The sequence below is a fragment of the Crocodylus siamensis genome, chromosome 4 (genome assembly GCF_052110815.1).
Source record: "Crocodylus siamensis isolate JL-2025a chromosome 4, ASM5211081v1, whole genome shotgun sequence".
Taxonomy (NCBI): Eukaryota; Metazoa; Chordata; order Crocodylia; family Crocodylidae; genus Crocodylus; species Crocodylus siamensis.
Genome location: NC_143398.1, coordinates 102,530,502 through 102,556,935, shown reverse-complemented (window position 1 = coordinate 102,556,935; position 26,434 = coordinate 102,530,502). Strand labels below are relative to the sequence as shown.

Sequence of the window (26,434 nt, the reverse complement as noted above, 5' to 3'; positions counted from 1 at the left end):
CATACAGAGGTCTCTTTTCTCTCTTCTAGAGGTCTTTTCTGAGTCTGGGAAGTTATTTGATATCTTCAGTGGAACTTTGTTGATTTAGACCAGCTGTGGATCTGATCCTTACCCTCTAGAGATCTTGCCCTTCAACTTGAATTTTCCCAGAAGTATTCATGACAGCAGGCCTTGTGGGCACAATCCTTTGTTTTTTAACTTAGTCAAGAGCCCCATTGAAATGACGCCCCACAAATTTAATACAATGACCGATTTTGAGACAAGGATATGAAGATACATGGAATGTGCTTTGCCGACTACAGTTGTCAAAATGCATTTCAGGAGTCAGATGACTGTTACAGCAGAATAAAAACAGATAATCTTTTAAAGAGAGCAGGGGCCAAGTTTATCCCTGGTGCAGTTCTGTTGACTCAGTTGGCTCTCTTGTATTTGGTCCCATGTTTTTGGCATTCGGAATGAAATTATAGTGCCAAACTGCAGGAAAAAAAGAGTTTGCTAAATCCTTTGTGAAGTTTTTGGAAATTAACTTTATTGACTACTAACTATGGTTGTTAAATGGTATAAAGGGGCTTTTTAAAGGAGTACTAAATAGTCCTGTTGCGTGCATACTTATCATATCATATTGGGTAAGTAAATACTAAAGTAGGTTAGGTGCAGAACACTAAATTGCTCAGGGACTAAGACTTATTCAGAAGCAGAACATTCTTGCTTTTGTATCTATATAGAAATTGAGTTATCAGAATAGGAATTAGAAAGGTCCATTGCAAAATGAAAGATTCCAAAAAGATAATTAGGAGTAACATTAGTAGCATCCAAACTCATCTGTTTATTTCCCCTAGTAGTGGTTTGTCACTGGAAGTATTCACTGTACTTCATATTTTTGAGAATTAAGGGTAGTCTTTGATGTAAATGGATTTTTCTCCATTTTGCTTCTATTCAGGCGCATGAAGAAGGCAAGCTTCAAAAACTACTTGAAATGAATGGACCTAATCACCTGCAGGAGTCCTATGACTATGACCTAATTGTCATTGGAGGGGGATCTGGAGGTCTGGCTGCTGCCAAGGTATGAGACACAAAATACAGATTAGTGACCAGGGATCCTGGTATTCTCTAAAAGAAGATTAAAAAGAATCCCAAATTTTCTGATTAATGCCCCCCCCTCCAAAATCTGCATTTTTCCATGATTAAAATGAAATTCCACTAATATATATAAATGAAAATGAAACACCAATATTTATATACGTGTGTTTATTTATTAGTGGCACTTAGCGGAAACACACAGACACACACATGTTAATCATGGACAAATGTGGATTTTTGGGTTATTATTTTGAATCAGAAAATGTGGGATATTTTTTTTATCAGAGAAAACTGGAATCCCTGTAATGACCCACTGATAACTGAGCAGACTGTATTCTGAACATCTTTTTTCTGCACACCTGAATACTGTAGACTAAAGGAATTGAATTAACTCTTGCTAAGAGAGAGATTGCTAGAAAATGCTGGACATATAGTTCTGTACAAGACAGACCATAGATTGCATCCAATAATTCCTGTCTCCAGGCCAACTACATAAACTAAAACAGTTTTTTGAGAGGTATCTAGTCTTGGCTGAAAGATTTTAAATGATGGAGTATTTACCACATTTGGTTATGGCACAAAGAGCGTATTTTGCAAATTGAATGTGTCCCTATATACTCAATCTACTCTATCTATAATCTTTTCTAATCGTTAACTTCCCCAAATGTTTAAAATGTGTTTAACTTAAGTAAGTGGTTCACCTTTATATCAATAATCAGGAATGTTTTTCCTTTTCATGCTTTAAGAAGACATCTTTTTAGAAGTGAACTATACATGTCTGTAAATAGATGACCATTTTACAATGCGAGACCTATAACTGCAATGAATCTGAGGGCTTTAGGCAGCAAGAATTTCTTTGTCCCTGTAAAGGTGTGGGTCATGACTAAAATAAGTGGCTAATGAATAAAATCAAATCCTAAGAAGAGTATTCAAGCATATTGCTGAAATCAACCGACCCTGCTTTCAGTGAGGACCAAGGAACTTCTGTCATGAAATTAATGACAATTCAGCTAGGCACTTAATTGTAATGAGTAATAAGCCTATGATTCTTCTCCTTAACAGACACTATTATACTGCTCTGGGTAAAAGGGATAAAGTGAGATACAGAAGTTGGGAGAAGCAGTAGAAGCAAACTGTCATTAATTTAAAAAGAGAGAGAATGACAGGACAGAGAGAACAATGACAGCCTGCAGCAGTACAATTCAAAAAAATAAGTTAACTTTTGCTTTTGCGTGTGCAAGCGGTAATAATGCTTACTATGCCTTTGCTCAAGTTTGGGACCAACATGAGTTGAGGAAAATAAATGTGAAAGCAGTGAGAATTATTTTGTGGTTTATAAACCAAATTAGATCTATTTACAGATATACTTACTAAAATATATATTTCTTTGTTCTGTAGTTAGTTTGAATATAGCGTTCCTATAGTGGACATATATAGAGACATACTCAGTTTGCAAAATAGGCTTTTTGTGCCATGACTAAGCTGTGAAAAATTCTCATCTCACTGCTGCTTAAGTAGGTACCTAGTAGAGGTGTGTGAAGCAGGCAGTATTGGATTTGGATTTGGCCCAATTTGGGGGACAGTGATTCAATTTGCTGATATGGATCGCTGTCCCTATTCAATATGGCCGAATCGTAAGATTCAATTCTGATTCGGAGAATCAGTGATTCTGCCATGGACGCAGCTTTATATGGTTTTTCTGTGTACCTCGAGGTACCAGGTGCGGCTCATGAACACTGAGATGCTGGGGCATGGGAGTGCAGGGGGGTCACCCATGTATCCCAGCTTGGCGATTGGCCATGGAGGGACCCTGGGTGCCACCCCAGACCCAGGAGGCACCAGTTGGCAAGCTGGGGGTAGGAGGATTCCCTGTGTGATCTTTGGTGGACCTGGAAGTAATTCTGGTCCACTTTCGGGTCCGCCGCCAAGTGTGTGAAGGACCCCCTCCTGTGCTTCCGTGGAACACTCCATCTGCCCCACCATCTCATCATTCAGGGCTGCACCTGGCACCTCGAGGTACATAGAAAAAAACATATAAAGCTGTGTCTATGACCGAATCATTGAATCTCTCTGAGGCTTCCGATTCGATTCAGAGAGATTAATGGGACTCCTGATTCAATTCGGATTCAGAGATTTGGCTGCTGAATCAGGCCAAATCTCCTCTTAATCAAACCAGCAACTGAAGCTTCACACAGCCCTAGATCCTAGGAGGCCCCAGTCTCAGCATAGAATTTTGCCAGTGATAATGAAAAGTCTGTTTCTAAATCAGTTCAGTTAAACCAGTGTAACTTTTGTTTATAGAAAGGCTAGGTTATGTTGGTTAGACTTAATCTTTTCTGTTAGCAAATTAAGCTAAATAGATTATACATTTCTTTAACAACAATAAAGGTGTCTAGACACAGATTTGTATTAGTTTAATTGCATTAGAAATTCACTCTATTAGTTTGGCAAATCTTTGTGTACAGACCAGACCTATTCATGTTACTTTTCCTCTTTGTGATTCTGTTTATCTTGTAAAATAAACTTCACAGCTATGTTGTTATATTTAGCTAGCCAGTGTTTGTAAAACACTTTGAGATCTTTCAAGAAGGTTACTATAAAGGAATAATTATTTTAATTACTATGCATTTCAGTACATATTTCTGTATGAAATAAGGAATTTGTCCTTTGCTTTAAGCATAAAACACAATTTTAGATATTGTTTCTTTACTGTGCACCCAGGCTACTGATGTTTTCCAAAACAGTTGTGCATCCTGAGGACATATCCCGTACCTCTGTCATTATTACTTAACTATTTTGAGAACCCACCATGTAATAACAAGTTAATAGCACATGAGCCAGTTGTGGTTATTCAGAATATCAAATTATCTTACGTTATTCCCTTTTGTCGTTGTACCTTCATACCATGTTCCTCAGCTCTTTTGTAATTTCCTAGAAAATCACATTTTGCGTACTTCCATTAAAAGACAGAAATGCAATAATGAAACAAACAGAAAAATTCCATTTACTTTTACATTTTCATCTATGGATTGCTGATGAAACTTGTTATTAGCAAACTTTTATGCAGTTAAGTGATGTGCATTTCTAATAAGATAACTGGATAGCCTTTTAGTCAAGTCAGCTTGTAAACATTTCATTAGTTTGAAATACATGGATTAAAAGCATAGACTAAATTACTTACATTTTTCATAGTCTCAGTGAGAATGGGAAGATGCTCATAGGAGTAATTGAAGGCAGCATTTGGCCTTGTGAGCTTTTCTGTTGGATTGAATCAATCTGGAAATATTTTTGAAGTGAAAACCAGATAAAAGCATTGTTAGATGGATTTCAAGTGAGTAGCTGAAGCAGATTATAAAATGTAAAGCAGAGCATCAGTTCTCTAGCAATTCTTTCTATATACCAAATGAAACTATCAAGATGAATGCTTGTTTTTTCCCCTCTTTTCCACTAAGCACACAGATTAATCTTAAAGATTAATGACTGTCTGGCCATGGCCTTGCAGTTCAGCCATTGTTATTGAATTAAAATTTACACAGGTTTTCAGTATGATACAATGCTGACATCTCATACATATATAGCTTCTAATATTTGGACACTTAGCTTGTTTAATTTGTTCTCCAGGAGGCTGTCAAGTATGATAAGAAAGTGATGGTGCTGGACTATGTGACTCCTACTCCTCTGGGAACTTCATGGGGTAATTTTCTGCTTATTACAGATGTCTTGTAAAGAGGCATTTCTTACTACATGGCTTTGCAATTCTATTTTGGAACAGTGTTCATTAATACATAACATGTATTATGTCTCCTTTCTCTCCTCTCGCAAGGTCTTGGAGGAACATGTGTAAATGTGGGTTGTATACCTAAAAAACTGATGCACCAGGCAGCTTTGCTAGGACAAGCCTTAAAAGATTCCCGCAAATTTGGATGGCAGTTTACAGAAGAAGGTATGGAACTGAAAATCATGGCTGTTTTAATTTTTGTATTGGAAAGCACTCTAGTGCCTCTTCTCCAAAGCTTTTAAGCTTGTGTGCACTTTTAAGAAAACAAATCGTACCACTGACTTCTGAGATTGGGCCATGGGTGACAGGTGCCTCCTGAGTTCCAGATCGCTGATGGGGGGTCCCCAGCAGCTGATCACCAGCCAGAGGGGGTGTCCCCCAGTGGCTTCATGGCTGGCATTTCCAGAGGGTGTGTGGCCAATCTCAGGGGGTGCATGTGCACCTGTATCGGCAGTGGAGTGGGCACACATGCTTCAGTGTTTCACAGATCACGGCCAAGAGTGATCAGCTCCTTGCATTGTCAAATCCCTGTTTTACTAGTTTAGGAATTATTTCAACCATTTAATATAATGCAGTGCTCTGTCGCAACAAAGGTGCAAGACTTTGAGTATATGTTGAGCAATATGTAGGACACCCAGAATATGCTGTACTAGAAATGGGACTTCTTTACAGTTGCAACCAAGGGACATTTATATACATGCTCCAGGAGTGAGGGGACATGCTGTAATTAGAGAGGATCTGAGAGCCTCTCTAATTAAAGCCCCCAGATAGTCTTGTTTATCAGTGCCCCCCACCCCCACCTCAGAGAACATGCAAAGACTCCCATAGTCCAGGGGTGTCAAACATCCAGCTTGAGGTGGGTCATCTGGCCAGTGGGGCTTCCTTTTGACCAGATGACTCACCTCCAGATTTAGTCTGCAGTGCTTCTCAACAGCTCCCAGACCACTGTGCTGGCACAGCTAGCACTGAGGGGGTTAATGCATCTTCCCTCCCTTTACTGTCTCCCCCCACTCACCCATTGCTGAATTTCCAATTTTTGATGGCTGTTCAGCTTTCGAATTGATGGGTAGGTGGTGAACTTCATGTTGTTAATTCACACATGTTGGCCTTGCAGCCACAGCAGATTGGGAAGCTGTGGCAAGAAGCCCTAAGGACTGAATCCAGAGATGGGTCATCCAGTCCATGAGAAGCCTTGCAGTCTGGATCCAGGCTGCCAACTGATGTAGTTTTGTGCTGTGCTAGAGTAACCCTAGGTTTTAGTGGTGTAGCATTTGGGTAAAACAAAAGTAACACAGTGGAGATTGAGGCCCTGTACAGTGACTGTCATGCGAGAATCCTGTCTGGAATACAAAGAAGGTTGAAGAATACGATAGAGAAACATTAAAAGCTGGACATCTCCTTTTTGTTTTTTCAACAGTCAAACACAGCTGGGAGACTATGACAGAAGCTGTTCAGAATTATATTGGGTCACTAAACTGGGGTTATAGAGTTGCTTTGAGAGACAACAAGGTCACGTATGAGAATGCATATGGAGAGTTTGTTGGGCCGCACACTATAAAGGTACTGAATAGTAATTGTCTATCTGTTCTTTACTCTTGTTAAACAAAGATGCTCTTCCACAGAGCAGTCTTCTTGTTGGTATGGGCATGAAAGACTGACTGCAGCCTGTTACTACTTATAGGCAACAAATGCAAAAGGGAAAGAGAAACTCTATACAGCAGAGAAATTTATTATTGCAACTGGTGAAAGGCCACGCTACCTGAATATCCCTGGAGACAAGGAATACTGCATTAGCAGGTAAAATAGGGGGCGGGGGATGCAGAATAATTCACCATACATGCTTTAAAAACAAATATTGTAGTTTTGTCAGCTGCAAGAGAGCAGCACTGGAGAAGCAGTAGAGATATTGAAAATGGGACTTGTGAGCCAGAAAAGTGAAGGAGAGTGGACTTGGCAGAAGAACAGGCCAATAAGAGCAGTGTCTCCAGCCTAAATCAAAAGACTGAACATTTAGCCCTGAGATTTTCCATGAGATCATGCAGTACTGTTACTTCTGGATGACAGGATCAGGAGTGGATAATGCCATGAAAATTGTCTGTGATTAATATTTGCATTAATTCATCAACCCTCTCTCCAACCCCGTCATACCCATTTCCCTCCTCATTCCCAATGTGTATGTCAGTACAAGTGAAGAAATTTATTCACCCTGAAGCATACTTAATGCTGTGAGGAAACATAGGCACCCAGGCCAAGAAAAACCCAAGTTCCTGAGCAGTCTTTTGGCTCACTGCCTCTTGTTTAGCAAAGTGCAGAATGTTAAGCAAAAAAGTGTTAAATATTAAAGCTTTTGTTGTGAAGTTAAATGATTATGACCTGCCTTCAAGTTTTGTTACAACTCACAAAAGTTCTGTAAATTTCATAATCCTTTTGGAAAAGCGTGAGCAGAATTTATCATTTCTGTTTAAAACCATGTCAAACTTGTGTTGTTGCATGATTTGAACACACAAGTGAGTGAAATAGTGATGGTTTCTGTACAGTTTGTTATTTAGGTCCTTTAGAACATGGAAATGAAAGCAAAAATTGTGGGTGTGCAAGGATATGTAAATCAACACCAAATAAAATATTCACAGAAACCAAACTGTCAGATTTCACACTATTCTCCTAAGGAAGGTGTGAAATTGAACACAATCAATACATATATGACACTGGATTCAGAAAGCTCAGGTTGTCAAGTCAAGCACTCTAGAGTTAAGGAATGCCAGAACTGAGTTTGCCTGTACAGGCTTAATCTGCTTAATTATGCACGTGAAGCGTAATGCAAACTTTATTTACGTAATCCTATGATATTTTCTGCACAGCAGCATTTTCAGGGAGAGCCTTGCTCACCCTTTTCAGTCTGCACTTGGAGCATGTTTATGATAGATACAATCTTTGGAGGCTATAGCTGCCATACTTTAGCATATCTTTACTGAACAAGTATACTAGCACCTGGTTGCATTACTGAATTGCAGAAAAGAATTGCAGGAAATCAAGCATTGCCCAAACAAAAGAGTTGTCCCTGCTTTGAAATGCCTGAACTGCTTGCTGCTTTTTTTTTTTCCAGAGAAAGGGTCATCATAAATTATTCAAGTTTAGCATGGTCATAAGCAGCTGAATACAGTTTTATAGTTGGAAGCATTGAAAAGTGAAATGAAAAGCTTGAGTCTAGACAGCAAGAAACTTAAGCATAGATTATACCACCAGCTTCACTTACAGCTGTGGTTTGGATTAATTTATTATAATCTTTTCTTTGTTTTTTGTTTGTAAATATTCTGTATAATGCTTTTGCTAAAATAAAACCTTCCAAAACTGTCAAGATGGTGTATCTATCTATGTCCTGAGCCTTTTTCCTTGTAAATCAATACTTCTAAGTAGTTAACTCACTGCAACACCATTAGGAAAGACATTCAGAGAAAAGGGGGATCTAAGATTTGGGTAGCTTCTTGTACTTCAGTGTAAAAATTCATAAAATTTTTTATATATTGGGCAAAATAAGAGTATTCCACGTTCAGTTTAATGCTTTGATTCCACTTGCATGCAGCATGTATTCTTGTTCCTGCTATACAAAAGATAGCTGTCAAATATAAAGAATAGTTTTAGATAGTCTCTGGTTGTCCCTAATTTGTTTTATTTTATACTTTTCAGTGACGATCTGTTCTCCCTGCCTTACTGTCCAGGGAAAACCCTGGTAGTTGGAGCTTCCTATGTTGCCCTTGAATGTGCTGGATTTCTTGCGGGGATTGGTTTAGATGTAACTGTAATGGTGCGATCCATTCTTTTAAGAGGATTTGACCAGGAAATGGCAAACAAAATTGGAGAATACATGGAAGAACATGGGATCAAGTTTATTAAGCAGTTTGTGCCAACTAAGGTAAGCCTTTTGACCCGGAACGCTTAAAAGCAAGGCATAAATGTAATGGAAAGTAATCTTTAGGTAATAGGTTTTTAAAAACCAAAATGGTGGTAAGTTTCCTGATGGTAACAGCTCTACTCACAAGACAGGAATCCGCTAAGATATAACAAAGATTAGTATTTTTATTGCTCTGTAACTGACTGAATCTGTAACCTTTTACCTTGCTGAAAATTATCATTTATGTTTACTCAAATTCAAGACGAGCCCCCCACCCCTATTTTTCCCCATTAGATGCAGTAGCAGCAGCTCTGCACAGCTGCTGCTACTGGGCCATGATGGGGTCGGAGTAAATACATGCCCTGCACTGCACATTGGAGTGAGGCTGGAATTGTGCTGGAGCCAGGAACAACGGATGGTGTGGGTAGGGGATAGGTAGAGGGGCAGAGGCTGCAAGGTAGGAATACAGAAGCAGGAGAGGGGTAGAGGTGGTAGGTCAGACAGCAGAGGGAACCAGGCAGGAGGGCAGGCACCAGGGGGAGGTCAGGTGGTGGTGGCAGTGGAGGGGCAGGCAGCATAGGGAGCAGTGTTGGGGGAACAGGCAGCAGGGCAAGGTGTGGGGGATCTGGAGTCTTCCACTGCTGTCCCCACTGTACTGGGTGTGGGAGTGGGGATGAGGGAAACAAATTTAAGATCACCCTCCAATAATTACATGGAATATTATAACAAGTTTATAAATTTTCCACATGGACTCTAATTATTGGGGAGTCATCTTAGATTCAGGTAAATATGGTATTAACATTGCTGAAGGTCATAAAATTAATTTTCCTTATAATAATTTAATTTAATGGCATTTTGTGTTAATAATGTGATTATAAACTTTGGCCCTGCTCCTGCCAACATTTAATGTACAGGTTTAAATTCAAGTACTTGAGTAATCTCACTTTAAATCAAGTAACACTTGTATTTTATGATTTTTTGCATCTGTGGGCGGTGTCAGAAGTTCAACTTAACACTAAATGCAATTAAAACGTGAGCAGACATAGGTTTAAGCAGTTTAGCATGTGTTAAGTGCTCTTGTGGGCAAGTGCTAATTTCAAGGAATGTTAGTCTGCATTAAGGTTATCTAGCACTAGTGATCAGTCGCATGTTCAGGGTTTATATCCTCTCTAATGTGCACTGCTCAGACATGCTGCTAGAGGGCTGATGAGCAGGGGCATAGCTAGAGGCGCAGGTCTGCTCCTTGCCTGCCCTGCTCGCTGGCTCTCTGGCCATAGTATAGACTAAGGAGCCAGGAGGGAAGGACCACAGTGCTGCTTGGATCACCCTCTGTACTCCTAAATCACCCCATGGCCCTTCTATCAGCCCCCATATCCCCCCTCCCTCCTGCAGTCGGCCCTAGATCACCGCTCCCTCCATCCCCTGATTACCACCCCTCACCCCTGAATCGTTGCACTGCCACCCCAATCAGCCCAAGAGCAGGAGTGGCAGGGAGAAAAAGTCCCCCTCCCTGACAAATTGCTTCTAAGTTAACTGCAGCCTGTGCTGCCCCTGCATACCTGGATCCAGCCCCACTGGGCTCTGCATCTCCTTGCCCTCCCCCCTTTGCACTGCCTCCCCTTCAGCTGCAGGGACTGGCAAGGGCTGGATCTGGGTGCACTGGTGTAGTGTGGTCTGCAGAGTCCCCAGGAGCAAGCAGGGAGGAGGAACCTCCTACTGGCACCTCTGCCACTCAGGTTGATCAGGGCAGCAGAGCAATGGTCTGGAGGCAGAGGAGCTGATAGGATCAGATGGGCAACTGGAGTGGCAAGGGAGTGATCTGAGAGTTGGGGGAGATGGGGCGGGCTCAGGTGGAGGCCCCACTGTGTCCCCTGCCTGCCTGGGGGTGGGAGTTATAACATGGCGTCACGCAGTTCCTGGGACAAAGGCAGCTGCAGCCTGCATTGGGCAGCCCACCTCCTCCCCGTGCACAGATCTGGTGGGCACATGCCTCCCATGCCTTCCCCAGGGGAGCATGCAGCGGCAGGGAGCCACACCCCCCACCGTGCTCTTAGACTAGCCGCCCATGGCTCTGTCCACAACCTGCCCTGGCCCTGGAGCCCCATTCACCCTAGCTTCTGCCCCACTCCCTCCCTCACCATAGGGGCCTGGATCTGCCCCCACACACCTCTTCCCTCCAAACTTACCTGCTGGGCACTGCATCTGTGTGTGTGCTCCTCACTCCTAAGCCACAGCCCCCCCAGCCCTGCTGCTGCCCCTCACTCTTGACCCACAGTACCCTGCATCCTGTCAGGGTATGTAAGGATAGCCTCTCCCTGGGTTCCACACACATACCCTCAGTCCCCTACACCTTCACAAATTCCCCTCCCACATCCCCCCACCCATCTATATCCCCCCCAACCATACAAAGTACCGGCATAATTTTGAGTTTTTAGATGCAAGATTAAAATCTTGATTAACTTTGACTAATTTTTTTAATCGCGCAACTAATGATGATCAAATTTTTAAATAGCTTGACAGCCCTAGTTCTAATTTGACAAAGCAGGCAAGCACATGCTTAACTTAATTGATTTTAGGAGAGCTACTCCTGCTTCAAGATAAGCACGTGTTCAAGTGAATTGGACCATAACATGGACTAGTTAAGCTACAGAGCTTAACTTTTCTCTATGTACAATTCCTACAAAAGACCCTGGTTCTTAATGATTTTTTCATGATAATTAGTGTGTAATTACTATAAACTGAGAAGGAAATTGTGAAAGTTTCCGTTAGGTATTAAACCAATATATTATAAAGTTTAAGTTGTACAAGGTATAAAACATCAAATAAAATGAATTGTATTCTCTTCACTCTTAGCACAGCAGGAGGTAAGCTAAAAAATGAGACTTAACAATTTCTTCTGTGAACTTGCCCTCCTTTCGTACAGAATAAAAGATTTATCTTGAGAGATCAGAGTGGAAATTGCATGGAATTTTATGTTCTCACACAGGCATAAATTGTAGAAATCTTTGTGTGTATGAAGGAGAGAGCCAGGCATCTAGTTTTCAGTTGCTCCATATTTAACTGTGTATGGTACTCAGTTTTATTGGGCTTCATTTCACCAGACACTGAATGTTCCCATTAAATGTTGCATATTTTGCACTCACGTTCATATTAGTGAAAGCAGAGAATGCTTGGCACCTTACATAAGTGATCAGCATTCTGCAGGATTGAGCATGACTTATACATATTTGTCTATTGTACATTGTCACTTTTCTGCTTGTGATTCATTTCCTTGGAAAGATTTGCTCCTGTGTCCATTCAAAACTGTCCTTAAAATTTAAGTCCTGGATGACTGGACATATTTTCACCAGGCTTTTTTCCCTTTTCTTTTTCTTCAATAATAATTCTAAAGTTATGCACATTCTGCTTAGTATTAAGCCTCATGGAGTTATAGACAGCAAATACATCACCCAAAGTAATACTACCTTAGAATTAACAAATCTGTAAACTGGGCTGTGGCACGAAAAGCTTTAAAAAGTTATTAGAAGACTGGATTTGTCATGTTCAAATACTGTGATATAAAATTACCAGAAGACCAGTTGGCACAGTTTATTATTCTGACATTCTGGAGAACAAATGCTGTAAAACAGTCTCTGGAAAAAATCATAAAATGCTAACCTTACACAGCACCAGCTTGCGTTTTATGCACAGCCCTGCATAAGAGGCAGTGTGAAGCCTCAACCCCAGGAAAAGCATAGAAAGTATTGTATTTTAGGACAGTGTTTCTCAACCTGTGGGTCGTAACCCAAAAAATGGGTTGCAGGAATATATGAAAGGGTCATGGACAGACTTTAAAAATGAATCAACAAACTTTAAAAAATGGATTCTCCTTCAAAGGAGAAAAATGTGGGAAACCTGCAAAGGGTTGCTTGGGGCCCCCCATGCCCTACACCAGGGGTGGGCAATTATTTTGGGCAGAGTGCCACTTATCCAGTTTTGGCAGGCTGTCGAGGGTCACATGGGTAGCCCTGCCACCTGGTGATGGTGATCTTGGGACCAATGTCCCAGGGCCAGCACTGGTGGGGCCCAAAGCGGGGCACAGGCTGGCAGGGGTCTGTGGAGCCAGGCTGGGTTGCACCGGCAGGGAGAGGGGGGAGCTGGCCCGGCTCCGTAGAGCCCCTGCCAGCTGGGACCCTGCACTCCTGCCACCCTGCTCTGGGCCCTGCTGGCACTGGTGTTGGGACACCAGTGGGCCCCGTGCTCCCGCTGGCTACCTGCCCACTTACTCTCAGTGCCCCCAGCCCCGTGCTACAGGTAGGGGGCAGTGCACAGCCCTGACCCCCTGTTTGCCGGCAGGGAAGAAGCTAGTGCTGAGCGTGGGGAAAAGCAGCCCCTTGCCCACCCCATGCGGGGGCCGCAGCTGCTGTCACCACGTGCAGCCCCTACAGGTGAGCCCAGGCTGGCAGTGGGGCCAGGTTACAAGGTGGTGCTGAGTGCAGTGGGGGAAAAGTGGCCCCTCCTTGCCCTATGCCTAGTGCCCCATGCTGTAGTTGCTTGCAGCCTGCCTGGGGCTGCCTGTGTGTGCTCCAGACAGCCCCTCAGGCTGCGAGTGGCTGCCACAGGGAGCACCATCTACGGGGCAGGTGAGGGGCTGCTTTCCTCTGTGCCAGGAAGGAGCCCAGGGAAAAGCTGGGGAAGGGGCAGGGGGGGAGTGGCCCCTCACCTGCCCTGTGGCTGCCGCTCCCTGCTGCAGCCACTCGCAGCCCGCGCAGGGCTGTCCGGAGCAGGCACAGGCAGCCCCAGGCGGGCTGTGAGCAGTTGCAGCACGGGACACTGGCCACGGGGCAGGTGAGGGGCCGCTTTTTCCCCACACCGTGCTCCTTCCCTGCCTGGGGTCCCCACCTGCCCTTCTCCCCCTGTTGCCTTTACCTGCGGTTCACACGCCGAGGCAGCCACGTGCTCCCAGCTGGAAGCCCCAGCTGGGGGGCGGGGCTGGGCGGGCCCTGCTGTTGACAGGAACCAAGGGCAGATAAATATACACTTCTAAAAATTTTTAGGGGCCCCATGGGCCACCTCACGAGCCAAATCCAGCCTGTGGGACTATATTTTGCCCATCCTTGCCCTACACATACCCCTCCTGCCCCACAAACCCACACGCTGGGTTCTGGGGGCAGGAGGCAGCAGGTCGGGAGTGAGGGGCACTGGGTCAAGACTGGCCATCGATGTTTGCAGATGAGTCCTGGTAAAAAAAGGTTCAGAACCACTGTTTTAGGATGTACTTAGCCCAGATGGGAAAGGAGCTGTGATAACAGAGAGCCAGCTCCATTGATTTGCAACCTGGGTAGTTTCAAATTCCACTCTTGTTTGATACTGTTTGATTAAATATCAGGTTCCTTTTACAGCTCCCATGTTTTTGTTAAAGGCAATGGGTGCTTTGAAAACACTTGTGGTATCTTTGGCTTTTCAAATCCCCCTATGATCTATTTAAATGCAGAGGTCTAGCTGCAAGTAGGTTCAAATTTCTTTTTTTTTTATCATTTCTTTTGCTATGCTGGAAGTGTGGCTTAGCTGCCGATACCTGAGACAGAGGGCTTGCAGCTGGCCCTGAATCTGAAACTAGGAGTGTTTGTTTCAGCTGATTCTGTGGCATTTAGGCTTCTTTGTTGCCTTACGGCTTTATGGGCATTTTTATTCTAGTGTTGTCCCCTTCTTGGATACAGAGATCTTTACTAGGGAAGCAAGTGCCATATGGAAAAGGCATGAAGGATTGGGTCTCATTGCAAGGGCTGTATACCTCCAGCGTACTGTGAAGCACAAATGTATTTTGTAATGGCGGTCCATAGAAACTGGGGTATTTGGACAGGGTAGCAGAGGCATGCCTGTGGTCATGGCTTCTGTAGCCATGAAGCTACAGTTGTAGGACATGTCTACTGCAGATCCTCAGCCCTGAAAGGGATGATTCAAGGACCGTAGCCCTTAAAGCAGCCTTCTCAAACAGAATAAAGAAAATGGAAATAATTGTGTGGGCTTCAAGAATAGATGCAGAGAATTAAAATATTTAAATATGCATACAATATGCAAAAAGCGACAATGGAAAAATCATATCTTTAGAATGAGTACTGGGACCTTAGGCCATCATTTAAAATGCCAGAATATCAAATGATATGATGTACAGTATGGTGATACAACGATATGTTTGCATCTATTTATTTTAAACTAAAGCTTTTTTTCCTTCAATATTATTGTAGGTTGAGCAGATTGAGGAAGGAACTCCTGGAAAATTGAAAGTTGTAGCTAAATCCACAACTGGCAGTCAGACAATTGAAGGAGAATACAACACTGTAAGTATATCACCATGGGTCCTCCAATCTATAAGAAAAGAACACACACAAATCTTTCACTTAGTATGAAGGTTTTATGCTTCTGGAAAGATCTTCCAGAGATGAAAGTGTTTTTTGTTGTTTAATGTCAAGAAGTATTGGCTGAATGTCTGCAAACAAGCAACAGATAAACGTCCTAGAAGCCCTTGCAGGACACAGGAGCACAAACCCCAGAAACTTCAATGGAACTGAGCCTAATAAATTACTTACCATGTTTTGAAAGTGTTACCCCTTAGCTTTAGCAGTGACAGGACCCTGCTTGGGTGGAGGCAGTGGCTGGATCTGACTCTTAGAAGTTACTCAATGTCTGCTGTTGGCAGATGAGGATTTTTACTTAGAGCTACAGCATCAAACAACCAGATCATATAACATCTGGGGAAGTGATTCTCAACCAGGGTGCCAAGGCACTAAGGGATGCCTTGAGGGCCTTTCAAAGGTGCTGTGGGGTGCCATGCAATGTTAGTGCTGTTAGATGTGCAAACATGAATCACATGATAAACTCGAAGATTTCAAATAGGACTCCATAGCGTTAAAAACGTTCTGCCCTGTTGTGGTTGTTCTGAGTTCTTTGCAACAGAAGACTCGCTCTAATATTTTTCTGTAGTAAAAAAAAACAAGTGAAAACAAAGAGCTGGCATTTTTTTGAGGGGTGCCTCAAGTTGAAAAGGTTGAGAAATACTGGACTAGATGTACTGAAGATGAGCCCTTTGCAGGGTCTACCACTGATACACCACCTCTGCAAAATCAACCAGTGCACAGTAATTAGGAAAACCAATACTTATTTATGAGATTACAAAATTGAAGTAATAACATGTGTTTATACATGCATGTAAATCTGATGCTGAAGAGAGTGATGTCAATGAGACTACTCAGAATACATAAAATTAAGAGCGAGCAAGATTATCAGGACCTTAAACTGCAAATGCTGTGCAACAGGAACCTTGTATATCCTGATGTTTACACAGAGTCTAACATCATGCGGGTCTGTTTAAGCATACCTGAATAATACTCTAAAATGAATATTAAAAAATTAACTAGGGTCTCCATATTGACTATATTTTCATAGTCTCAAAATGAGACATTCAGCTCCACATCCTATCCCACCAGACTAGCATACTAGCTGTCTCTAAGCTTTAGCCCCACCAGAGTGTACAGGAGAGAGGGGAAGAGGGTTAAATATTTTTCTCTGGGATCGTCCTATTTTTAAACACCTATCCCATTTTATCATTTTATCAGATCAACAAGACTGTAGCAGGACTAGTGCTCCAGGGGTGGTCATGATGCCCCTTAGTGGCCACGTGACTCCTGCCCTCATCTGGCTCCTTGGGGTACACTCTCTTTTTGTTCCTTGCCTGTAACGCCTTGATGTTTCTTATAGCATATAGTAAGACTGCTCCCGGGGTCCCAAAGTAAACCTCAGTTCCTCAGCCAGCCATGCCCAGACAGCTTCTGCCTTCCCTCTAGGACACTAAACTGTGGCCATCTTGGCCCTATCTGTGTTTTGGGGCACCAGTTGCCTTATGGGCTATATTTGTGGCTTCAATCCTTCCCTATAGTGATATCCATGCCTCATGCATGTTACTCTTGATCCACACACCAGTCTACAGGCTTCAGCCTTCTTGGCTTTGGCTCACTGGTTGCTTTAGCTGTAGACTCCTAAGCTTAGTCCACTTGTTCTGACCTGGCTTCTCAGTCCCAATTTGACTCTCCTGGGGTGCAAGCTCTGGCCCTCATGGCTCCAGCTTGCTCCCTGCCTCTTGCTGTTGGGGCTCAGGCTCTGGCTCTTGCAGCTCCGGTCTGCCCTGTGCCACCTGCTTTTAGGGCTCAGGCTCTGGCCATCATGGCTCCAGCCTGCCCCCACCTCCTGCTCTCAAGGTGTGGGGTCTGGCCCTCAAGGCTTCAGCCTGACCCCTGTCACCTGCTCTTGAGGCTCAGGTTTTGGCCCTTGCAGCTCTAGCCTGCCACTTACCTCCTGCTCTCTGGGCACAGGCTGTGGCCTTCACAGCTTTGGTCTGTCCCCTGGTTATTGCTTCTTCCTCCTTTGCAAGGCTCAAAACCCCAAGTGCCCAAGGCATTCTGGTCCATGGCCTCCAATCCTCTTCTATAACCACAAACTGGTCCTTTGGTATTGAACTTAAATGCAACATAAACACCCACTTCCAAACTAAAAGTCTCCCACACTTTGGGTCAGTGTTGCCCCCTAAGCCATACTTCTTTGAGCTCTCTCCTCCCAGTTCTCTTAGGTGGTTTGGGTGCCTGCCTGTCCATCACCTGCAGTCCCTCTCTCCCAGGAGCTCCTTGCCCTGCAGTATGCAAGGCCAGACTGCCTGTCTTGCTTGCTTCAAGCACTGGATTTCTATGCCCTGAAGCACAGCCCCTTGGGTTACATGACTCCTTAGTCGTACACAGGGGTTTCCCCTTTTTCCTAATGGCCAGCCTGCCCTTCCCTGCTGCAGCTTAATCCAACTGCTTGCAGCCTTTACTCTCAGGCTACCTAGAAATCTGCCCCATACAGCAAGCTTATTGCAGCACAGCTAGCTTTTGTTCAGCTGCTTGCCTACACTGCAAGGTTAGCCTGCTGCACTTTCCTCTTTAAAGTAACAGGAACCTTTGACTCCCTGTTACAAGGTTATCTGGGACAGGTATTTAAAATGGGACTGTCCTGGCAAAAATGGGACATGGTCACCCTGAAAACAACAGCAAATGTGTTGTACAACATATTATACTCCTTTTTATATTAGTGAGAGCCTCATGGTCTTTAGAATCTGAGGAGTCTTTTCCTTAAGAAGGCTCTTAATTCACCACCACCACAATATTTCTTATCCATATGCCACCATCCAGTTTGACTTCAAAGAGTTGATGAATTGGTTCCCAGAGGAGGGGGATAGTTTCACACACTTTATTTAGTAAGACCCTTGAACTTTTTCATTAACAAATCCTTTCTTTAGAGAACACTTCTAAGCTCTCCTTTTGATAAAAACTCACTGCAGTAATATTGTATCAGAAATATATGAAGAAGAAAGATGTTCTGACTTGCAAGAGTTTACTTAGAACATATTTGGAATGTTTTCCTGAGGAAGGAGATTGATATTTAAGCTTGATCTTGAAATGTCAACTGGCATCATTCCCTAATTTGGTTAGTACAGTGCTTAACACAATGTTATTCTGATGCTGACTGGACCTTTAGCTGCTAATGTAATATAAAGAATAATTTAAAATGAATAATCATGCAAATGCCCTTCTAAGTTTTTAGGAAATTAGCAACAACATGCACTGATGTTTTACAGGTGTTGCTAGCAGTGGGAAGGGATGCATGCACAAGGAAAATTGGCTTGGACAAAGTCGGAGTGAAGATCAATAAAATGTAAGGATAGATCTCTTTGCAGCTCTGATTATTGTGTTGATGTGATTCAGCCTCATCTCTAGGATATAAAATAATTATTTTTTGGAGTAGACCTTTTATGTTTCTTTCCAGTTCATTTATGCTGTAGGAAGAGACTCTATTGGGGTGTGGTGAGAGAGTGGTTAAAGTGTCTTGTTGTGGGTCTAGAGATGTAAATTCAAGCCCAGCTGCAGACTCTGGTTGGAGTCTGCTTCCAGGCAGCTCAGCCATCAATTGGTACCTGGCCATTCAGGTTATGGATCCAAAGATGTCTGGACTTGATGGTCTCAATATCACTCCCTTGTGTGCTGTTAACTGTGGAAGCTAGCATGCCTTCACCATGCAATCCTGATGGACTATGGGAGCTTAGACTTTGAGGAGCCTGCATAGCAGATAAGTGCTCTTTGCTGAATACACCAACATCACATCAAATAAGGCAATACTTTTAAAAACATTAATAGTAAATACCAGCAGCAAAAGCATCTGTTCTCTTCTGTTCTTTCCTATCCTGTCCATATCAAAATATTATCCAGACACTTTCCAGAAGTCCATTAAACACAATGACTAACATCTGATGTGTGGCCGGTTATCTCATTCTTTCCTTTGATGGAGAATGTAGGATGCAGTCTGGTGTTCTGTTTTGGTAACATTTTATCTTTAGATTATTCCTTTTTCGAATTGTACCTTCTATTGTATGTTTATGTTGGAAAAGATGACGTCAAGAGTACATTGCCTGCACTCAGCAGAGACTGGTGATGGTCTTTATTTCTGGGGCAATTAATTCCAACAGTCTCAGTCCAGTGAAAGCTCCCTCTCCTGAGGAGAGGAACTACTGTATTTACTCAAATCCAACATGACTGAATTTCAGATACCCCCCAATAATTAGATTCTGTACATGGAAACGTATAAATTTGTATATACGTATAAATTTGGTATAAATTTGTTATAATTTTTAATGTATCAAATCTAACTATTGGAGGGCCATCTTAATTTGTCCCCCCTTCAGTGCTACCATGGGGAAAGCAGCAGCAGAAGTGGGGCAGGCAGCTGGTGGGGGGTCATGGGGAGGGACAGCAGCTTGATCTCTGCCCCCCCCCCCATGCCTGCCACCCTATGGTGCCTTCATCCCCAGCCACCTGCACCCTACAGTCTCTGTTACCCCACAGCCATTGCCCCCTTGCTCACCTCCTCTGCAATCTCTGCCCATCCCATCTTACCATCTGACATGGGTCTGGCCCCATTCCAATCAGGGGCACAGACACAGGGTAGCCCTGGTCCCGGTCCAGTCGTGCAGCAGGAATAGCAGCAGCTCCAGGACACCAAGCAGCAGAGCAGGGGGTAGATGGTGATCAGGCAAGTCAGGGTGGGAGGGAGCAGGTGGCTGCTGTGGCTGCAACTCTAACCTCCCACCCAGGTTGGGGCTGGAGTTGAAGCTTTAGCAGCCTGCCCCTCCCTCTGCCTTGTACCCAAATCCAAGATGGGGGGCTTTGCTCCCCTTCCTGAATACAGAAAAAAACCTCATCTTGGATTCAGGTAAATACATTACATGTTTATTGTGCTGGAGAAGTGAAGCAGCTAAATAATAGGGGCTACCTTGTGGAGCTCTAGGCAGACTTTTAAGACTGTTTTGTGTGGCTGCCCAAAAGTGTCTGAAGCAGATGCAATAGGCATCCTTTTGGAGCCAAAAGGCACTGCTTCCCCAGGCTATTGCTATTTTATTCTTCAGACTGCTGCACTGAATATATTGCATGGCTTGTTTCATATTAATTCAATTTGCAGATCAGGAAAAATTCCTGCCAATGATGAGGAGCAGACTAATGTCCCTTACATCTATGCCATTGGAGATGTGTTGGAGGACAAGCTGGAACTCACACCAGTAGCAATCCAAGCAGGGAGACTGTTGACTCAGAGGCTTTATGCTGGAGCAACCTTAAAAGTAAGCAGTGGGTTATCTTGACAAAACTATCATTGTTCTAAATTTTAAATGCAATATATTAATCCACATGTTAATGTACAATTCATAGTGTGATTTTGAGCATTAGCTTTGATCCCTCCCGTTTTCCCTTTACAAAGATATTACTGCTGATCTGTTTTGTCTATAGTGCAGGCAAAATTAATATCTTTTTCTCTCTGAGAGTATAATAATAAAATTAACTGAACTAATTTAACTAAATTTTAGCTTCAGTCTACACTATAATTGTCATTTCCTTTAAATTCATTAAGTCTAATTCATAAGACATTTAATAGTTCTATTTATTGTCCATAAAGGGATTGTAGTAGGGTTTTGCAGTGCAGTTAATTCTCAATAGTATATGAACTAATATTTTTACTTCCCATTTTTGTATATTCATTGTAATACAGTACTAGGAGTTCTCTAAATATTCATGAAAGAATGATCCACTAGCACATTTGAGAAATCTAACTTGACATACAAGACATGTCTATACCACCCCAATATGGAAAAAGGCAGTACTGAGCTAAATCACACTGTGTTTCTTGTAGGGACAGTTTGTTGGTTTGTGCCCAATGCATTTCTTCTGTTTCTGGGGTTATGGTGCACAGCATGTCTCAGTATGGCACTCCCTGATGCTATAATGAGACAGTGCAGACATGTGCATTGTTTGTTCCTTTTTACCCCAGTAGAATTTTGGATTTATGTTGGCATAAAATAGAAGTATCCCAATATTAAATCACACCTTACAACCTTTATATGAAAAGAAAAAAAAGTGTTTCTTCAGAGTGCTGTTCATCTGCCTGGGTACTAATAGGGTCCTCATATCCACAGAATCTGAGTGCAAAGATTTCGTTTCTTGTGAAAACTTGAATATTCATATCGGGTTCAATTGTTACCCAGCTTTGGTGTTTGATTGATTTGTTTATTTTAGGCTGGCAGAAGTCTGAACCAATGAGCATAATGTCATTACGTCAGCCAAGCAAGTCTTAAAAAATCAGTAACTGGAGCCAATTTTTTTTATTTTAATACTCAGAATATGTCTTAATTTAAATTTTGTGCCAGATTGCTCCATTCTGGTAAATTGAGAATTTTATACTGCCAAAGCGAGAGTCATCCTGGTCAATGATTTCAGAAAACTAGTTATTTAGATAGCATCCTAACTTTTACTACTCTTTCCCTCCTTTCCCCCCCTCCCCCAAGCTAAAAATGAGTGACTTTGAGGCATAAAAATGTGCATGAATAGGCAGGGAAAAAGAGGCTTTTAGGTGATTCCTAGCTATAAAGAAAATTCATTAAAAGTAATTCCTTATCTATATAATTTATGAGAGAGGTTTTTTACCTTGTTTTAAAGCGAGAGTAAGAACTTTTTAGGAAAACAGGCCGGGGAGAAGAGCTCTGGGTCTGTGGTGCATCTGTCAATTTATGTAGTGTGATAAAGAAAATTGCATTTGATTTTATTTAGTTTATGCATATTGCCTTCTTGACTTGATTGTATTATTTGCAAGTTGCAGATTTCCAAATATATAAAGATAGTATATATATTCTGTTAGAATACTTGTCTTTGAGGACAGGGACATGATCTGTGCCAGCAACTGGAGTTTTTCAAAGATAGAGCTGAAGTTATGGCAAAACTCTCCTTGGCTTCAGAGGTGCAGGATCGGGCACATTGATCTGTTTGGCAGTTCCAAGCCTGTTTCACGAATATTTTCATTCATTATTTACACTTCATATTTTAGACTATGCTAGCGAAAGAGGGAATGATTTCTAGATGTGTGAACTGTGCAGCGTTTGGTTTGTAGGAATTCTTATTTTGAAATCTATCATTTATAGCCAATTTGTCATGCAAATCTGTTACATTTGAAAGCAGGGCACTGAATTATCTCTTCTCTCTGTAAGTCATACATATTAATTTCATCTTTACCCTATAATTTTGCCAGTTGACCCCTCTAAAAGGAAACAAGACCCAAGACTATGGTTATCTAAAAGTGCATCTTTTGGGGTTATGAATTCCCCATGTCTTCTTCCCATGTTCCAGATATTTGAAACGTTAATACTGCCATGATTTAATATTGATATGGATGGTGTTAAAATTACATTTTCTCTGTTATCCTACACAGTGTGACTATGTGAATGTTCCAACTACTGTGTTCACTCCAATGGAATATGGAGCCTGTGGATTTTCAGAGGAGAGAGCTTTGGAGAAATTTGGGGAGGATAATATTGAAGTAAGATCTTTAATTCCAGTTTTTAATTTAAAAGAACATTTATGTTAATTAAAATAATATCTGGTCACCTTTCTGATTTTGAAGGAAGAGGATTCTAGGTGCTTTTTGTTTTGTTAGTTGGACCCAAAAACTTGTTATTAACATTTGCTTGCAGTTGTGGTAAACCTGACTTCAAGTGGGTTCTCTTCTTGGAAAACAGGACTTGGGTATGAAATATTATTTTAAAAAAACAATAAAACTTTGTCTTCAAACTTAACTAACATAACATAAATGAATAAGTTGGCTTTGATGTCAAAGTTGCCTGAGTACAGCAGTTTCTTTATCGTGTTCCTCATACGCAGACAGCAATTTTGCAGTGATAATTGTTCCTTCCTGTACCAAAGCCCTGATTTTACAACACACAGCTAGTGGCTTTTTCTTGTGTGAATCATCCCATTAAATCTGTTGGGATTTTCACATGAGTAAAATTAAGTATGCATAAGCATTTGCAGGAATGGGATCTAGACAACACATTTATTCTATAAAACACACTATAGAAAAATGCAAGAAAAATATCTTGGTGTGAGTATGATTGTTATGATGTCCTTGCACTTACCACAGAAGTCACTGTGGGAGCCTGGTTTGGGGGAATGATTGTGGAGGGCAGTGGTTCTCGACCTTTTTCAGAGTTAGGGCATCTTTCCACAACTTTTTAAAATTTAGTGACGTCCCCAGTTGAGCAGCACTGTTGTATTCAGCTTACCTCAGTGATTCTCAACTTGGTGTTGCTGTAACCTCCAGGTAAAACTGCCCACAGGCTGGCTGCACAGCCAGACTGGAAAGGACTGTGGCACATGCCTGTGCTTTTCCTCCATTAGAGTTCTGAAATTTTGCTCCAAGGAGCCTGTAAAGGAATTTCAATCTACCATAGCTAAATTCCAGTCTGAATTGCAATCACTTTAACACATCTGTGGTACTTTGGCTACTAAGATGTTGATACCTCCTTGCCTACCTTCTGCCTAAAACATTTAGAAAACAAAGCAATCTTGTTGAATTTAAAAATAGAGTAAGAAGATCTTTATATAGAGCAGTGTTTTTCAAACTTTTTTCATTTGCGGACCTCTGAAAAATTTGGAATGGAGGTGCAGACCCCTTTGAATTGTAAGTGTGGGTATTCACATACTTTTAATTGATCGTAGTCATGTTTGATGGACCCCTTAGACAAAGTTGGCAGACCTCCAGGGGTCCATGGACCACAGGTATATTAGTTTTTAAAATATATAGGAGATTTTTAAAAATACCCAAGGGTCAGTATAACTGCTTTCATTGAGCCCTTTTGCTCTTTTGATTTCAGTAGTGTGGAGTTAGGCCAGTGCTGATGGTTTTTGAAACATCCTTCTTCTGTGTTGTAAATTATAAAATGTGTTTAATATCTGTATTTTGTTCCCAGGTATACCATAGTTTTTTCTGGCCACTGGAATGGACGGTCCCAGGCAGAGACAACAACAAATGCTATGCAAAGATAATTTGCAATATTCAAGATAACGTAAGTGTATTTTCCCCGTGGTCAAGAAGCAGCTGTGTAATCATTTTAGGGGCTATTGTCATCATATCATTTCAGTTTGTCACTAACCTGACCTGAATGTTGACAGACTTTTTAAATAGTTACCATTTACTTTATTCACCGCCCCCCAATGCTGTCTAAAGAATCCCATTAACGTCACTGGGTTTGGATTTTGCCATTACTTTTGTTCATGTTGATTGTCTTGACCATTTATAATAAATCTAAACATCAGTAGGGCTAAAGATTATCCAAGATGAAACTTGTTATGTGTTACCTATTTCTCTCATGCCTGAAACTCCTCTTAATGGCATTTTAAAAAATGGAATGTATTTGATTTTAAATGTTAAGGTTCTATCTATTCCTTATTCTGGAAATCTACCAGAAGTTCTTAATGGCCCTGCTGCTCACTAATGAGGAAACATAATCTTAAACTGTAATCACAAAGGCTGTACTCTATAGTTAGCAGTGCAGATAGACTTGATACACAACAGATTTGCTATAGAGTAACAACAGGGATGAATCTTCAGCCAGTATAAGGCAGGGTAACTTCATCCTAGCAGTTGACACTAGCTGAGGATCTGTCCTGAAGTATTAAAACACAGAGCAAGATAGTAACAATAAAACCCCATAGATCTGTATAGATTATTCTCTCCAAGCTTCAGTAAAGAGATATGCTAGAACATTTCCTAATATTTTTCACTTGAACATTGGTGTACTGACATGAGTGATAATTTGCTAGTGACTATATTTGCTTCAGCAATTGCCAGATATATTATCTGTGTGTTTTATAAGAAATATTACGCCCCGAGAATAGTTTCTAACTTGCCTATTCTATACCTGTCATCGCATCCATGAGCCAATGTTTTGATTTTGACTGTTGAGACAGAATGTATTACTTGTCAGTGAATGTCTGCCTGAAGCCACCTTTCAGCAGTAATGATTTAATTCATCAATTACATCAATCTAATCAAAAAGCTAATTAGAATTATTTATAAGCTTTTCTTGCATTGTAATGCATACTGTAATATAAACAGCTTCTAAATGGGAAGTTTTTAAAATTTATTTTTCATTTAAATGAGAATAAATATGCAGTGTATGGCCACCTAATATAGCCCCAGTGCTGCTTGCTGTGCTCCCCAGTACTGCACACATGCTTATTTTTTCTCAGACAATCTAATTGAAGTTAGTGGGAAAACATACCTCAGAAAACAGTAAATTCTCATGGATTTGCAAAATCTGTCACACTCAGTAATCAGACACAACTTATGCAACAATGTCATACTTGTGTCCTTAGCACTGTCAGATGACTGTTTGCACAAAACTGTGTAGAGAGCTGATGCTCTAGTTCTTGTCATTTCTTTCTGTTTCATAGACATACCAAAATTGTTTTTACAATTTTCCTTTTGTAGTGGTAATGACAATTTTATATTTATATCTATATTTGTGTAATTATATATTAACTTAAGAGTTTTGTAGTCTTACCAGTGCCAAAAATCTTCAAAATAATCTGAAAAGAATAAATGCATGAGGCTATTTGAATTTACTTCTCTCTGTTATGTAGAAGAGAGTTATTGGATTCCATGTGCTTGGCCCAAATGCTGGAGAAGTTACCCAGGGGTTTGCGGCTGCCATCAAGTGTGGACTGACAAAAGAGCAGTTGGACAGCACAATAGGAATTCATCCAGTCTGCGCAGAGGTGCGTATACCGTGTCAGTGAGTTTTCACAGCTAATGTGTGCATTTGGAAGTAAAATTATATACGAAGCTAGAGTTGCTTATATAGTACAGCCACTTTGTAGTGTAATATATGACCTTAAAACTGGATCATTCAGCCCCCAAAGGTTGGTCCTAAATTATTGCATTTACCTCCCGCCAGCAAAAGGTAGATCCAGTGCGAGACTAGGGCAGGCACAAAAGCTCCTGTGTCTTCCTCCTCCTTGCTGCTAACATATGAAGAGAAACAATGATGTAAGAGCCTTCGTGTCTTTTTGTACTCTAGAAGATCCCCATTTGTGATCCTCAGCAGTGGCAAAACCATCAACCACCATAAAGTGGGCAGCTTTCAAGTTGCTTTAAGCCTGTATATAGGGATTATCATAGCCCCTGCTGCCTCCCAGGAGGGGTGGGGGGGGACTCTTCTATCCCCCTCCATCACCACCCCGTGCTGCTGCCACCTCCAAGGAGCAGGGCCGGGGGGGAGGGGACGGGATGGACAAGGCCAGCAG

General features: G+C 41.9%; 1 protein-coding gene across 1 annotated transcript in view; it reads left to right on the top strand.

The window, feature by feature from the left end:
• TXNRD1 (thioredoxin reductase 1) overlaps positions 1-26,434 on the top strand; it is a 60,023-nt gene that overhangs the window by 24,604 nt on the left and 8,985 nt on the right. Inside the window, exons 5-16 of the mRNA XM_090043188.1 lie at positions 941-1,063; positions 4,702-4,774; positions 4,904-5,023; positions 6,276-6,418; positions 6,540-6,655; positions 8,543-8,768; positions 14,975-15,067; positions 18,394-18,470; positions 20,268-20,424; positions 22,560-22,667; positions 24,097-24,192; positions 25,772-25,906. Coding sequence (XP_089899314.1) covers positions 941-1,063; positions 4,702-4,774; positions 4,904-5,023; positions 6,276-6,418; positions 6,540-6,655; positions 8,543-8,768; positions 14,975-15,067; positions 18,394-18,470; positions 20,268-20,424; positions 22,560-22,667; positions 24,097-24,192; positions 25,772-25,906 — 1,467 coding nt within the window. The remainder of the gene's footprint in view (positions 1-940; positions 1,064-4,701; positions 4,775-4,903; positions 5,024-6,275; positions 6,419-6,539; positions 6,656-8,542; positions 8,769-14,974; positions 15,068-18,393; positions 18,471-20,267; positions 20,425-22,559; positions 22,668-24,096; positions 24,193-25,771; positions 25,907-26,434) is intronic.